The sequence below is a fragment of the Carassius auratus genome, chromosome 31 (genome assembly GCF_003368295.1).
Source record: "Carassius auratus strain Wakin chromosome 31, ASM336829v1, whole genome shotgun sequence".
In the NCBI taxonomy this organism is placed as follows: Eukaryota; Metazoa; Chordata; class Actinopteri; order Cypriniformes; family Cyprinidae; genus Carassius; species Carassius auratus.
In genome coordinates this window covers 27,379,143-27,395,790 of record NC_039273.1, presented here as the reverse complement: position 1 = coordinate 27,395,790, position 16,648 = coordinate 27,379,143, and the positions used below count along the sequence as shown (strand labels likewise).

The following is a 16,648-nucleotide window of genomic DNA, read 5'->3' as shown; positions in this document are numbered from 1 at the left end:
TCTCTTTGTCTACTGACGCAAATTATGAATTTTTTTACCAAATTTTATCAGGTTACTACGTTTTCTCCACAGTTCTCATATTAGTGAGAGCTAAATTATATTTCAGAAATATCAGAATGTTCTAGAAATGCATAATCTGTTCTCGTCGTGTTGATTCCCTGTCTGCTCATTTCAGGTGATTTGAAGATGTTATCCCGAAAAAGAAAACATGGCTCTCCAGATGCTGAGAGGTATGAGATGTCATTTTGTTAGATATTAGATATTGAAATGTACTTTCCCCTTATGACAGCAATTGTAAACCCTTTAATTCACTTTAAACCCACCACAGTAACCCATCTAAGAAACAAATAACAAGCCTGAGAAACTCTCCGAGAAGAGCCACTCGACAAAAAGAGAATATTCCCATCTCGCTGGCATCACCCCAAAAGATTCTCAGTACACCTAAGAAGATGCCGAGGACCTCTTCACTAAAATCTCCTCCAAAACGAATCTCGCCACGAAAAACTGCATTGGGAGCGGGATCCTTCTACAGCAAGCAGAAACCTCTTTATCTCACACCTCTGGAAAGGAAGCTGTTAAAGGAAACCAAATCACCGCCATCAGTCCCTAGCAAAGAACCATCATGTCTCCCTGGAAATCCTGTTAAAAAACCAGTGAGGAAGGTCCAAAAGAAAGGCAGTGCCACAGGTCCACAATCTAGCCTAAAAGGTTACTTTATTGCTAAACCCAAAGGGAAAAGTCTCTCTGATGTGCAAACTGATCAGTCGCTGAAGGCCATGGTGGCCCCGATTTCATTTAGCAGTATGAAATCCAAGAGTAAACCCAAGCTGGTTGTGGGAGCAGCTTTCTTCAGCACTGGAAAAAAGCCCACTTCAATGTTCAAAAGATCTGCACAGAGCACAAAGCCTAAAAAACCCTTAACCTATGAGAAACCCACAAAGGAGAAGGAAGTGCAGACAGCGCCAGGAGAACGTTCCCCAGTCCGCCGAGCCATCTTCTTAAAAAAACACCTGAATGCAGACAACACCGCTAAAGTTACTACTGATAAAGTTGAAAAGGACAGCGAGTCAACGCAAGTGATGTTGAGCCCCAAGCAGATGTCCCCTCAGGTCCTGGCACATATGCATGGTATTACCAAAGAGTTAAAGGTGGTTTTGAGGAGATCCGTAAGTCCCAGCAGATCAGCTGAAGCTGATGTTTTCCAGGACTCGACCGCAAAAACAGATTCGGTGTTTGATGTGAGTGACATACCACCACCAGATCACAACAGCTCTCTTGATGAAGGTAAAAAATATCAACTTTTTATAAAAACAAAAAAAAAACGAAAACATATTTGATTTTATAAACATGTTTTTATTATATATTATTTGTCTTACTTTCTAATTTGATCAGTTTTTCTTAGATAACTTGTTAAATTATTTTTTTTTATAAATTCTGTTTTTAACAAAGCAAAACAATGTCTGATTTTTTTTTTATGTTTTGTAAATGATTTTTTATTTCTCCGTCTTCAGAAGAGTCATCTGTCTATCCCATTTTTGGCACTAAGAGGTAAGACAGACATATACTCATTTACTCCTAATGCAGCTGTGTCAAAAAGTCATGGTTACTGTAAAAAATGTATAAAGTTTCAAAATCTTAGCTGCATAAGGCCAATGTTATAGAATGACCTAATGATGTTGTGTGTGCCAGCCAGGTTATATTCAATCTATCAGCTATGTCATGACCACATAAAGTGTTTGATCCTCATCAGTTGTTCTCATCTTTGTTTTAGATCTCGGAAAAAAGGGGTTTTGTCACCACCGCGGAACACCAGCACTCCTTCTGCACTGACTGGTTCTTCTGCTCTGAAGGCAAAAGAGAGAACTGCCTTGAGAAGAGAGATGAAGAAGCAAACAGATAACCAGCTTATCATTGTGAGTAGAAAGTCTAATTGTTGGAGAGAAATAACCTGGTAGTTCTTTTTCACCTAACGTGTCCGGTATTTAGGATGCTGGTCAGAAGCAGTTCGGCGCCACCATGTGTGGGTCCTGTGGGATGCTGTACAGCACAGATAGTCCAGAGGACAACTTCCAGCACACGCAGTTCCATCAGCGCTTCCTGGACACCATTAAGTTTGTGGTGAGCTGTCATGAAGTTTTCATCAATTCTGCTGGGGAAAAAAATACAGCAGTTTCACATTTTGTATGTTTCTAGGGCTGGAAAAAAGAGAGGGTTGTGGCAGAGTTCTGGGATGGAAAGATTATTCTCGTTCTACCTGATGATCCTAAGTATGCCACAAAAAAGGTATGCTGGCAGTGTTTGGTTATAGTTTAAACACTTGCTCTGTCCAGCATAACCTCAAGTATTTCCTAACTTATGCTGCTTTGTTTCAGGCCGAGGACGTGAGACGGATTGCAGACAGTGAATTGGGCTTTCAGCAGATCACTCTCAGTAGCCCGAGCTCAGCCAAAACCTACCTGTTCATCAACAGCGACAGGATGGTGGTGGGATGTCTGGTGGCTGAAAATATTAGACAAGTGAGTGTTTAACAAAAGAATTCTACCATTTGACTTGAGTAACATTGCCATTCTGAGCTATAAAGTACAGTTGACAAGTCTTAAAAGGTTTACGTTTTCCCCCTTCCACAAGTTAAGGACCAAAAAGGTTTCAAATCTGAGCAGAAATGTCATGGCATTAAATGTTTATGCATTGCAAAAAAATTATAATATAATATATATAATATAATTTTTTTCTGAGAAATTTTAATTAAGAATTAACTTGTCAAAAATTAAATGGGTTTTTCTGAGCCCATTGGCAGATATTTGTTCTTGTTTTAATTGTATCAGTTTCTCAGAACACCAAACTATTTTCATGTTACTTTTCAAGTAAATGTAGATTTAAGAATCTTTAGACACTAGAGAACAGGACAAAAATACTAATTAAGCAGTGTGATAAGAAGGTACATTAAATGTGATTTCCATATCATAGTGGTTAGGAAGAGAGCTATTCAATCCTTGAGCTATTTGTGTGTAAAAAAAAAAAAAAACAATTACCATCAAGAAACTTGCAGAAACCCTGAACTGATCTTAGTAAACTCTCATCATACCCAATATCAATTAGGCTTTTCGGGTGCTGGAACAGCAAGAGAACGCCAAAGACATGAGCAAGGAGGATTTCCTGGAGCACCACAGAGCCTGGTGCTGCTCTACAGTGGCGGAACAAGCCATCTGTGGTGTCAGTCGCATCTGGGTTTTCAGTCTGATGAGGAGGAAGGGCATCGCCACTCGCCTTCTGGACACTCTCAGGTACTTAATTTTTATTATTATTATTTTTTATGTTTATCATGGGACTTTGTTTCTGTATATAAAATTGTTTCTTACTAATTCAGGACTACTTTCATGTACGGGAGCCACCTGACCAAAGAGGAAATCGCCTTCTCTGACCCTACACCAGAAGGAAAGCTGTTTGCTACGAAGTACTGCGAGACGCCAACATTTCTGGTGTACAACTTCATCAGTTAAAGAAAAACGTTTCCTGTAGGTTTTAGTATGACTGCATTTGTGAATGCTTTTGTATTTTTTTTTTAATAGATAAAAAAAAAATTGTTAGATGTTCAAATTAAGTTCAGTCTAATATGATCAATCTCATGAAGTGCTCCAGATCTGTTCAGGAGAAAATCCATGTTTTACTGTTGTGCAGAGATTGATGGATTGTCTTTTGACAGTGAATTCATGTTTAAGACACTTAACATTAGGCCAAATGGTATGTATGCTAATTTAGCACAAAAATCCGTTAACTAAGCCGGCCTTAAAGATTCCTGTTTTGGAAAATTAGATTCAGAATTTCCTCTCAAATTAATTGTAAAATGAACAAGAACTTTCAACTGTAATGCTCCTTGCTTTTGACTTTGTACATATTTTTAAATAAATTGTGCTTCATATTTTTTGTATTGTATTTGTGTAGATCTGTCATAGTGAGTTTCAAGAATTCTTCTTGAATTATTCTGTTTTTAGGGTTTCCCATTATATATTGATGAATACTTCCATGAACCTTTGATAAATTGCAGAGCTTAGCTTTATTATCTCTACTTAAGTTTTCAGTTGGTAATATTTTGCCGTTAATTTGATTGTCAAATATTGCATATAGTTTTAATTACTCTGCCAATAAAAACATTCAGTCATTTTAAAGAAAAAGCTAAATGCCTTAATTTAGAGCAGAGGATTTTAACCTCTAATGCAGAGGGTGCAAGTGAGTCTGGAAAAATATGAGAAACATAAAAATAACTGTATACATAGGACTGGTTAAAAGTCATGACAACCATTGTTTATTCTTATACGTCCAACAATTATGTTGACAACAGAAAGTAAATAAATGCATCCACAGCATCACAAATCTAATAATAGAATAGACTGTAGCAGGTAATACAACAGGGCATGCTAACCTCACATGGAGATTTCCATGTTGAATATAATTACTCATTATATTCAGCTATTTTGCTAATATAATCAATATAGTACTTGAGAACTTGCCCTTTGCGAGAGGAAAAAAAAAAATCCATTCAAAAATTCCAATTTTAACGTGTGCTGATTTTACACACAGGTTAATGGTTCAAAAACAGATATGAATTCAACTGGCACTGACAACTACAGTATCTAGAATGTATGAACAGATCAAAAGAATACATAAGAACATATGTAACATGATTAAATCCTCAACAGAAAAGTATTTACAACGTGAAAAAACACCAGCTCACAAAGTAAAACTATAGACAGAACAGTAACCAGACCCAACAGGCAAATAGAACATTTAATCAATTACAGTGACCTCACTGCTTTTGTCACAAAGCTGGGTGTTTGACTCCAACACCTGAACAATGTGAGCTGCCGAGGGTCTTTTATGGGGGTCTTCTTCTGTACAGAGACAGAAGAGCTCCACCATCCTCTGATAAGCCCCTCCAAGAGTCGCTGCGTCCAAAGCCGGCCGAGTTCCCAGTCTCTCATAATATGCATCTTCATCAAAATCATCCTCATCAAAGGAGTTATCTAAAAAAACATTCATTAAATCACTTTAAATCATGGAAAAGTGTGAAAAATGCCAAATATAAGCAAAAGACGAAATAGTAATTTTACCATCATCATCGTCACCCTCAGTGTCCAGCATCTCCAGGTGAGGAACAGAAAGTGTCATCATCTCCCACAGCGTGAGTCCATATGCAAAGATATCGGCTTTGTCTGAGATCACTCCATCTTCCAAAGCTTCCTTAGGCTTCCACGGCTCCGTCCCAATGTAGTGGGCCTTTGGATCACTCACTGAAGAAAAGATTCGAAACATCACAACAGTGACAAGCAAATCAGGGTATCTTCCGTCCATTCCAAATCCGTTTCAAATTAAAAAACAGAAAACGAAAAACTCAAGAGGATTCAAGTGAGAGAACATGAATTAAATAACGAGAAATGGAAAAATGGCTCGTTTATTCGTTATTCCATCTAGGTTAACAAAATGAAAATGAGTTTTTGACTTGATTTCTCATTTTGTCGTTTTGGGTTTAAAAAACGGCTTATGGCTTCAATATTTCATTCGCACTTGTGGGCGGAGCTGAAACGCTCCTTTCATCTGATTGGTCGGATCGCTCCGCCTTCAACTCGGGCTCCTCAGTCTTTCAGAATAAGAGTCATACAAGAGCAATATCTGAAACCAGATGTAGACACATAATTCGCGTTGTTGCGACTTGCAAGTCACCCCTTTAAATTATTTCTAGGTTATAGTATTGTATGAATATTGTCCCACTGTAAATACAGTGCAAATAGTTCTGTCTCCTGGGATAAAAGTGAAGTGGAAATAAAAATCAATAATAGACTGAACAGTTCCATGATAATATGTCTGTAACATTTACCACTCTCATCTTTTAAGTCTAATGGCACTAGGTAGGTGTGTGTGACATTAATAATTAATTGTGGAAATTAATATAGTTAAATTTATTAAATAAATTATAATTATTAGTTTTATTACAGACAAAATTGAATGATGTTTCTCTTTTAGTCTTCTTTGTTGGCCTTGACAACGACTAAAATTGTATTGTTTCACCAAATTCAGCTCAGATCTTCAGACTCGTTTGACTCGTTGCTGTAACTGGTCAGACTTTTTCCTTCTCAAAAAATCCTAGTGACTTTCATTATCTGAGCGATGAAGGTCTTACACTTAAGGTCCACTAGAGGGGGAGACAGGATTTCTGTTTATGTAAGTTTAAATGACAGATAAATACATTAATTTCATGTGTACTACCATGAATATGCCATATCTGTGTAACACAGGTTCTTCAATGATAGATGGGGTGGTAGGGGGGTATACCTTAGCTCAATGATAGCTGTATAATAGAAAACAACATTAACTACTGCAGCTGGTGCCAAATAAAAATGATTACGTTTTGGAAAAACTGCAAGTCAAATGTACTTGCACAAATGACTTGCTGTTACATAATACCACTAATGCGTTGTTGGGGACGTTTTCCACTAGGGGGTAAAGTTGAGTCTTATTTTGGCCACAATTTTCTCTGTGTTGCAGCTAATGGAATGATTGGTGACAAATCTTATTTTGACACTTATTTTGGGGGAAAACCACAAACAATCAAGAATGCATGATTATGTTTCATGGCTTTGCAATCAAAAATGTAATTATAATGAAAGTCAGTGAAAAAAAGCATCCACCAACAATAAATTAGGGGAAATCTTTTTTATCTAATGCTTATAGCAGTTTAATTGAGTGAATGTTTTCATCCCGAACATAATGAAAGGGTAGTGAATTTGAACAATGCACAAGGGATACATAATAATTTTTATTTGGCACCAGCCGCAATTAATGTTGACTGCAGAGTTCAGTTCCAACACACTTGCTTGGACATTGCTACTGATCCTGAAGACCTTGCTTAGCTTAGGTGTGTTTATTTGGGGTAGCTAAACTTTGCAGGACACTGGCCATCCAAGAGGAGGACTGAGAGTCCTGACATTAGCATTTACATTCAGTGCATGTGATTTATCAACACTGAGTACATCTTAAAATGTACAGCTCATGAAAAATAAAAGTTCTAGATGGACAAACATTAAATGCATAAACCAGTGTGAATAAAAAATATATTAAAATACATTTGGAGGTAGGTTAAAAAGCCAGAATGGGAAGTTTTAAGTACAGCTTGAAGTGTGAAGTTTATTCGTGTACACAGATATGGCATATTCATGGTAGTACACATGAAATTAATGTATTTATTTGCCATTTTATGTAAATAGAAATCCTGTCTCCCCCTCTAGTGGACATTAAGTGTAAGACCTTCATTGCTCAGATAATGAAAGTCACTAGGATTTTTTGAGAAGGAAATTTGGTGAAACATTAAAATTTTAGTCGTTGTCAATTACTCTCATAATAAATGATAATAATGTTCAAATATATGTTGGCTTTTTCAAGGCCAACAAAGAAGACTAAAAGAAAAACCATTCAATTTAGTATGTAATAAAACGAATATTACTAATTTATTTCATAAATTTAACTATAGTAATTTTCCCAATTAATTATTAATGTCACACACACACCTACCTATTGCCTTTTGACTTAAAAGATGAGAGTGGTAAATGTTACAGACATATTATCATGGAACTGTTCAGTCTATTATTGATTTTTATTTCCTCTTCACTTTTATCCAAGGAGACAAAACTATTTGCACTGTATTTACAGTGGGACAATATTCATACAATACTATAACCTAGAAATAATTTAAAGGCGTGACTTGCAAGTCACAGCAGCACGAATTATGTGCGCAGCAACATCTGACTCAAATTAACTGTTAATTAACAGTGAGCGGTGGTTTCAGACACTACTCTAGTAAGACTCTTATTCTGAAAGAATGTAAGATCGAGTTGAAGGCGGAGCGATCCGACCAATCAGATGAAAGGAGCGTTTCAGCTCCGCCCACAAGTGCGAATGAAATATTGAAGCCATAAGCCGTTTTTTAAACCCAAAACGACAAAATGAGAAATCAAGTCAAAAACTCATTTTCCGTTTGTTAACCTAGATGGAATAACGAATAAACGAGCCATTTTTCCATTTCTCGTTATTTAATTCATGTTCTCTCACTTGAATCCTCTTGAGTTTTTCGTTTTCTGTTTTTTAATTTGAAACGGATTTGGAATGGACGGAAGATACCCTGATTCAAGCAACACTCTGCATGCCTTCTACTGTCTGATAGTTAAATAAAATGCATTTTAGTATCATTCTAAAAATGATCAACCTTCAGGTCATGGTGTATGTGCCTTTTTGCTATGAAACATGCTTATCCTGTGTTCCCTTGGCTCAGTGTTAGAGCATTGCATTAGCAGTGCAAAAGGTTGTGAGTTTGATTCCCAGGGAACACGTTAGGTAAAAGATTTATAGCCTGAATGTACTGTAAGTCGCTTTGGATAAGTGTCTGCTAAATGCATACATTTAATGTATTTTTAATTTGATCCACACATCATTTTTTAGAAAAATCAAGTTAAAATGTAAGTATTAAACATGATAAAACAGACTTTTTTACATTTAGCCATATGTCTAGACCCCAACAAAGACCCAGAGATTTATTCAAAAATAAGCATTTAAATAACATACAAATAGACATATTACTGTGAGATACAGTGTAGTGTGACAACTGATGTTCATATGTATTTTATGTAAGCAGTCTGTTAAAAAAAGATCTCACTGATTTATATTACAAACAATAAGAATTTCATTTTACATTCTGGCCATGTAAATATCTGCAACTGCACAGTTTTTGTTTTTGCCCAGTTTGGGGCCATAAATGTCTGCTGTATCAAATATGACACTCAACAAAAACACAAAGATTCTTCAGACTATTATTTCACATATTTCGGATTTCATAGGATTAATAGAGTGCTTCTCAACTGATGGGCCATCGTTCAAAATGATAAAAAAAAGAAGTAAAAAAGAAAACCTAAAGTAAAAGAATTTGATTTTCATACCCTGCATGTTTTCATCCAGTGGCAGTGACACACCAACATCACAGATTTTGATGCTATCAAAGTCACCCTTGATGACAACGTTGCATGATTTCATGTCTCCATGCAAAAGCTTTTTCTCATTGTGCAGGTACTGAGGAAAAAAGCCAAAGCGCAGAAGTAGAAGCCTGAGATTTCGTAATAATTACGATATTTAAAGATGGGGAAAAAGTCAAAACAAATATCTGATTTTACAACCACACCTGTAAACCACGAGCAACATGAAGAGCCACTTTCTCAATAGTGGCCACTGGAAATGCCTGCAAACCCTCCTCTCTCCTCTTCTCAATGAGGTCATTCAGAGACTGCTCTCCACCGTACTCCATCGCCAAACACTTAGAGCCGTCTTTTGCTGTGGTAAAAGCTCTGAAGCCTTAAAAACACACAGGAATCAATTCATTTAAAAATATGTTTGTCTTATAATCTTCACATTTACCATAACATTGAAATGTTATACTTTAAAGACATATTTACCAACAATATTGGGGTGATGCAGGTCTTTTAAGATCTTTGCCTCCTCGCACAGACGCCTCTGATAAATGGTCATTTGACTTTTTGCACACTTGCTGTTGATCTTCTTAATGGCCCATGGTGAATGAGTGTGCTTACCCATCCTGATGGAAATAGTGGCATAGATGTTTCAACTTTTCCATGACACTGTAATGGGGTAGGTAGTACAAACATGCATCAGATGTATTTAACTTAAGTTACCGGTTCATGAGATAGACGTTGACTCCAGTCCCACAGCCGAGCTTCTTCATGAAAGGAGAGGCAGGAATGGTGACTGGGGTTCCACATGCACTGACTAATAAAACAATACATTTAAGTTAATTAACTATTTTAATATTTTCCAGAAAAAATAAAATAAAAGGGAAAAAAACGACAATATTTTGATGGGATGTAAACGTTAGTCTTCTTGATCATGAGAAAATCTATGTAACGTTAATGTTATTGTAATCATAGCAACAGACGTTTAAAGATCACTTTACCTGGATTTTTCCCTTTTGCAGGCTTGCAAGGCGTTTTAAAGGCACTAGGTGATTCTTTGTTGGCCTCCATTTCGCTAAAATTAAACAATAAAAGATTATCATATTTTGATGCTACACTTAGAATCAAATTTGCATTGTTCAAAACTGTAAGACAAACGTTAAAAACAAGACTAATCACGCTATACGTAAAATCAAACGTCAATTCATAATGCGTAATATGAACCATATAGATAATATAAACAATTTAAATTACATTAGACAAGAAAGAAGAACTTCAGAGATGCTGAAATACGCGCTCGTATTTGAAAATCACCGGTTAGTTTGACGTCAAATCATGTACGTAATGCTACAGAGTCCGTAGAGGGACAAAACTAACTGCGTACGTTTTTTTTCAGTTCCTTCCATAGACAGCAAAAGAAGGTTCCTTCTCATATTCCAGTGTTAGCCTATTCAGAATTTGAAATAAATACAGCAGAAGTAAAATTTAAATATTAGGTTAAAAGTAATAAAATGAAATACGTTTAAGCTGAATCACTAAAACTACTGGAATTAAATAAAAACTGAACTAAATCTAAAACTGCAAAAAATATACGTAAATTGTAATTAAAAAATAAAAATAAAAATAAGTAAAAGATTAAAATAAAATGAAAACTGATCAACAAAGACCCAATAATAATAATTAATTCAAAATATTAACAATAAACTAAATAATAATAAAATAACACTGACCCTTCAACAAGACACCTTTTATTTCAGAAAGGTTTTCCCCCGTTTCTTTGGGTGTCAAAATTGGAAATATAGCGCGCACTTAATGTAGACTAATTAAACATTGCAGACGTATTTTTAAACATATAGGCCTGGACAGTTGGATGTATGGTCTATTAACCATTATCTAATATTTGTAACTTGTATTTTTATTTAATGTAGCCTAGTGTTATAAAACGCATGGGAGTTGCTTAATGAACTAGTTGTTGTTGTTTTGTAAATAATATTACTTAAATACTCTGCTATGCCCAAGGCAAGTCTACGTACACAACCATGTGGCCCGTGTCCAAGCATGCTTTTATTTCTTTTTTTCTTTTTTGTGCTTCACTCACTGCAGGCTGCCATTTTTCAAGCTTTTGTGTTCAAGCTACTCAGCTGGGCAGAGAGAGAGAGAGAGAGAGAGAGAGAGAGAGAGAGAGAGCAACTCCAGAGCGATTAAGTAATGATATGCAAATCTGTTTGACCATTGACTGTTACATTAAATTGGCCATAAATCATATTAAGAATGGGAACATAAAAGCAAAAAACAAACAAATGCTTCATGAAAAGCCCATGTGATCAGTACCCATAACACAACCATCTTTTCTACTCATGGCTTCAAGCTATTTTAACACGTTTGGCTCTGAGGGCTTGTGCTATTGTCTGGCAAATTGTCTTTCATACTATGCCTTGAGCAAAATGGAGAAGATAATACTCCATGCTGTGCCATCTATTATAACTGGGAAATGATAACAAAAGCACCTGGTACTCATGAGAAGTTTATTTGCTTTTACTTGTTTATTGTCAGGCAAAGATCATTTTAAATGAATAAAAGGCATGGGTGTGTAACATGAATGTTCCCCATATAGTAAACCTTTGTTGCTCTGGTGTAACAACAGATAACACTGTTCCGAGAGGTCTAAAGTTTAGTTAATTCAAGTCTGGTTTACATTTACTCATTAAAGAGATGCTTTTCTGACAGAGAATACTGAATACTACTAACAAACCAAAAAATGAGGGTTTTAAACCTTTGGATGCATTATCCTGCCTTAAAGGAATAGTTCACCCAAAAATGAAAATTTGCAGAACATTTACCCTTAGGCCATCCAAGCTGTAGATGTGTTTCTAACAAACACACAGCTTTTCACTTCACAAGATGCTAATTGATTGATCGCTGTGATGTTTTTATCAGCTGTTTGGACTCTCATTCTGACGGCACCCATTCATTGCAGAGGATCCACTTATGAGCAAATGGTGTAATGCTGAATTCCTATAAATCTGATGAAGAAACAATCTCATCTACATCTTGAATTACCTGAGGGTGAATTTTGAGCAGTTTTTTTTTGGTTTGTTTTTGTGTGAAGTGCTGACTGTAAAAGCAACCAATACTGACATTTTAGCAAGTACACTATTTTATGTTCACTGTGTGTTACATAAAAATGCTGTGAAACTGTTTAGAAATATATTTCTTGATGTTTTGCATTTTCAGAAGTCTAGCAGTTGCTAAGAAACCTGGATGACTGCGGTCTGCTTTTGCTAATATTAACCAATTTTAATGTATCAAACATTACATTTGGTAAAGTCAGCTAACACAAACTCAACAGATCTTGACTTTAATTGAATTCAGTGGTTCTCAGCTGTGAGAGTGGAACCCCAACACAGTACCAATTTAGTTTTTCTGTGTGTAAAGTAAAAAAAAAAAAAAAAAAAAGTTCCAAAACCAAACACCACACTATTCTTTGATTATTTGTTCTGATGTGATCAGATCCCCAAAAGTCATTTTCTTGTCTCTCGATTTCATGCTCTCACCAAACAATTTTCCACAGCACATGTGAATCTGTATTTAATATAGTCTAGGTTGTATTTTCATCCACCTTGCAAAATTTAGTTGGTTTATGAAAACAAGTGCATGTCACATAACGTCCATTTTGGCATCTGTCTAAAAAAAAAACATATAGGAAGCATTTTCTCTTCCATTTTAAACGTTTAACTATTTTCCTGTCTCATCTATGCATGATTATATGGTAAGTTGCATTTTATTATTTTGATAAAATATTGTTTTTCTCTATTGTCCAAACAAGACTTGCAACATATGTTTATGGTCGTGACCCACCAGTTGTGAATCACTGATAATCAAACCATTTCCCAGATGGCCAGTAGTTAAAGATGATTCTAAATGATCACACACTTTAATCAAGCTAAAGCAGTTGGTGGGTATTATTAAAGATGAAACATTGAATTTTCATGTAAAATCAGTTTAAATTTGTTCTGCATACTACATGCAAAATGGGAAAATTCAACACCTCTTATTTAAGATTTGCATTCGTAGACAAAACACAGAAAATATACAGGTACAGACCTTTTATACAGACTATGGTACAGACACTGCAGACATAATCATTCAAAATAAAAACAGCCCAAATAATATAAAGGAATAGTTCACCCAAAAATGTCAACAGTTACTCACCCTCATGATGTTCCAAACCCGTATGACTTTCTTTTATTCTGCGAAACACACACACAAAAATATTTGGAAGAATAATTTGGTAACTGAACAGTTTTGATTACCATTGACTTCCCTTTTTTGTCCATACATTGTAAGCCAGTAGAAATCCTAAACCATTCCCAACATTCTTCAAAATATCAGCTTTTATGCTCCACAAAAAAAAAAAAAAAATATGTCATACAGGTTTGGAAAGAAATGAAGATGAGTTAATGATGACAGAATTGTCAAATTTGAGTAGACTATTTAGATATTTGTTTTCCCCCAAAATATATTTCAAACTTATCCTAAAATAAAATTATATTTTGTTTTAAGTCAATAAAATGGCACATCTGTTATTGGGGACTCCTCGTATAGTTATTCTCCCTCTAATATACAAACAGACTATACCTTTTTATAAAAAAATAAATATTTTTCATAAAATCATGTTCAGGACAGAAAAAAGGCAAACATTGTTCACAACATCAGTTCAACAATACTTAAATTTAACATGCGTTGCTGTCAAGCGGGAAACCAATCATCAAGGACTTTGAACCTCCATGTTGTCAAGTAAAGTGTCTTTCTTAAAGAACTTTAAGGTGCGAATGGATCTCCAGACCCCTACGTAACTGTCGCTCAGAGATTGTCTCGTAGGATTGTCTGATGGGATCCCCGGTCTTTCTAATTCTATGGACTCTGCCACTTTATTCTCACAAATTGGACCCTGGTCATGGCTGTCAACTGATGCCGTCAGGCTGCCATTGGGAATGCTCTCCAGATCATTTGGAAGAGTTTCCATATCTCCATCAGGCTTGGCTGGTTCCACGTCAGGTTCTCCAGGTAGTTCTTCATCCTTAGCAGACTCGTCCATATCCTGGTAGGTTAACTTCTTTTTGGTTTCATGATATTTCACCGCACAGTAGGTGATGGAGCCGATGGTGTTCACTACCACGCCTACCACAAACAGTTTGGTTGGCATTACATCACTGAAGGCAAACATGCCCACAGTGATGGTAGCTATACTCTTGACCACCCCCACAAAACTGGTGGTGACAGCTGAGTTGATATAAGTACACTGCAGTGTGGTGAAGTTCATTGCACAGCCGATGAGGATGCAAGTACAGAAGATGCCTGTGATATACGGGTTCTTCCAACCTTCATACGTCCACATGTCAATGGCATCCATGCTTATGATGGAACAGATGAAGAGAACGGGAGAGGCCACCACTGCAATAGTGTACTGGGCTGTGAGCGGCCCATAATCACTATCTGCACTTGTTTTTTGGATGAGCACCAAATAGGAGGCGTGGACAATCACAGCTAAAATGCCAGTCATGTAGCCAAAAGGGTCACCTGTTAGATCTCCAGCACCTGCAGGAAAACAGAACGAAGCACTGCAAAGTTAAACAGAGACTGCGCCATACATGATTTATGGCCATTATCAACTGAAACTCTGTATGAGAAGCGTGTTTTATCACAATGCATAATACAGAATGGCAGGAATCGCACAAGATTAAACATCAAACTAGACAAAACAAGTTATTATTATTTTTTGCTTGAATTTTCAGAAGCAGTTCAAAACACATTAGTAAAACAATGTTGCTATAATAGTCATAGGAACATCAGTATGATATATTTACATAAACACTACTTGGAAAAAATAAATGACAATTAGGAATATACAGAAAAGGAGACTTTATGGAAGGCTAGTTATCAAACCAGGGCAAGTTGTCACAATGGCTATGCTTGGTTGGGTTGTTGGGTTTATTTAGTTCAAAACCTTCATAAATTAGAATAATGTTTATGAATTTTATCATCAAAACGAAGAGTCAACAATATAATGAAGTTAATAAATGTCAAATTTATGTTGTCATGTGGTGTTTACATGTAACAAATGTATTCATTACAGTGAAGGTTGTTTTCAATATAATAGCTGTTTCATAAATTGTTTTATTTTTCGTGATTGTTTTACTGTTTAAATGACAGTGTGTTGTGACAACATGCCCCACTAGTGTTAAATCGATCTTTTATTTTTATTTTTTTACTGGGAATTGCGATGAAAATGTTCCAAGGTTTTTCTTGTAGCCAAGACTTTAAGCTATGTGTCAACAGAAATGTACAGAAAATAATCTATATTAAGAAATATTCACTGGAGTGAAAACTGTGTTTACCTCAGTATAAAGTAAAAACTATTACAAATTGTATTTATAAAGACCTAAATGATTCTTACCAGCCAGTGCTGCTCCTCCAGTGGTGATGAGAACCGCAGTTATTACCCCAGCTGATGGGATCCCGTTCTTCAGCACGCACACTCCAATCCCCAATGTTACCAAGGGCAAGCATCGCTTAAACACAACATACATGGGTAAACTCAGTCCCTTGAGAGACCAGAGGGTTAATGTGGACTGCAAAGTTGCCAAAACACAGACACTAGCAAAAACTTTCACTAACTGGAAGCTGAAGGGTGGTATATCTATTTTGCCCAGTCTCCTCAGCACCTCTAATGTGAGAGCCGCAGTGCCGCTGGTCAGACACTGAATTAAAGTAAGATACGTGAAGCTATAGGTCGTGATGAGGAATTTTAGCAAAATATTCAGCGATCCCGAAAAAAATCCATGCGCAACGGCCACCGAGATGCCCAGCAAACGTCCTTTGCAAACTTCCATGTCTTTCCTCGTAGACTGGGGGTTCCCGGCGTCTCCGTATTACGCACTGAGCTCTGACTCCACTGCTGAATATTCACGTCCACTCTCCTCTCGCGCGTAACTCACGCAGCACGAGCGCGGCTGAATAAATGCGACACACCGCGGCTCCGACTGTCTCTTTCTTTGTACAGTGATTGAATTGGAGTCAGCTGCTGCCAATCTTTTTACTTTGATGTACTTGACACTGTTTTTTTTCTCCTCTGATAAATATGAAAGTTATAAACAAAATAAGATGAACGCAATTTAGTCTGTAAACAAATAGTAAAATTGTAAACCTCCCAAATAAAACTAGGCATACTGTGGTATATTAATACAGACTATAAATGCGTTTCATCTGTATTTTTAGTCATAATACATTTTAGATTACAGAGCCTCTGGTGGTTAAAAAATATGCTAAATATAAATAAAATAAATAAATAAAATATTTATTTCCGTCTGCTAGTCTGAGGAGTTCAGTTTTCTCCCTTTACAGACGAATTTAGTTGGATAAATTAAATAAGTGTTTTTGTTGTAGTGTAAAATTCCCTGTACAGTAAAACTCCCCGAGAATCACCGTAAAATGATTTTACTCTATATGGAAAACGGATGCATTAAAGTCACAGTTCATATTTAAAAAGTTTATGTTTAAATTTCAATGGTTTCACATCAGTTCTGGTGATTCAAGGTCTTTTGGCCTCACAAAAAAAAAAGAAAAAAAAAAAAAAAAGAAGA

The 16,648-nt window shown here is 36.1% G+C and overlaps 3 protein-coding genes across 3 annotated transcripts in view; 1 reads left to right on the top strand and 2 right to left on the bottom strand.

Moving 5' to 3' along the window:
• LOC113051025 (N-acetyltransferase ESCO2-like) overlaps positions 1-3,904 on the top strand; it is a 4,306-nt gene extending 402 nt beyond the window's left edge. The window contains exons 2-10 of the mRNA XM_026214618.1: positions 176-230; positions 329-1,284; positions 1,512-1,548; positions 1,772-1,913; positions 1,987-2,118; positions 2,194-2,283; positions 2,373-2,516; positions 3,100-3,284; positions 3,368-3,904. Coding sequence (XP_026070403.1) covers positions 187-230; positions 329-1,284; positions 1,512-1,548; positions 1,772-1,913; positions 1,987-2,118; positions 2,194-2,283; positions 2,373-2,516; positions 3,100-3,284; positions 3,368-3,500 — 1,863 coding nt within the window. The 5' untranslated portion in view covers positions 176-186 and the 3' untranslated portion in view covers positions 3,501-3,904. The remainder of the gene's footprint in view (positions 1-175; positions 231-328; positions 1,285-1,511; positions 1,549-1,771; positions 1,914-1,986; positions 2,119-2,193; positions 2,284-2,372; positions 2,517-3,099; positions 3,285-3,367) is intronic.
• A 372-nt stretch (positions 3,905-4,276) lies between these two features.
• Positions 4,277-10,365, bottom strand: LOC113051024 (lymphokine-activated killer T-cell-originated protein kinase homolog). Its single transcript, XM_026214617.1, has 8 exons — positions 10,260-10,365; positions 10,007-10,080; positions 9,729-9,822; positions 9,492-9,631; positions 9,221-9,390; positions 8,982-9,111; positions 5,109-5,288; positions 4,277-5,021 (listed from the first exon to the last, which is right to left on the bottom strand). Exons 2-8 carry the CDS (start codon positions 10,074-10,076, stop codon positions 4,786-4,788), a joined length of 1,020 nt encoding a protein of 339 aa, XP_026070402.1. The 5' UTR covers positions 10,077-10,080; positions 10,260-10,365; the 3' UTR covers positions 4,277-4,785.
• Positions 10,366-13,451: 3,086 nt separating this feature from the next.
• LOC113051147 (solute carrier family 35 member D3-like) lies at positions 13,452-15,980 on the bottom strand. The gene is made up of 2 exons (XM_026214741.1): positions 15,463-15,980; positions 13,452-14,603 (listed from the first exon to the last, which is right to left on the bottom strand). Exons 1-2 carry the CDS (start codon positions 15,896-15,898, stop codon positions 13,774-13,776), a joined length of 1,266 nt encoding a protein of 421 aa, XP_026070526.1. The 5' UTR covers positions 15,899-15,980; the 3' UTR covers positions 13,452-13,773.
• Between the last annotated feature and the right edge of the window lie 668 nt (positions 15,981-16,648).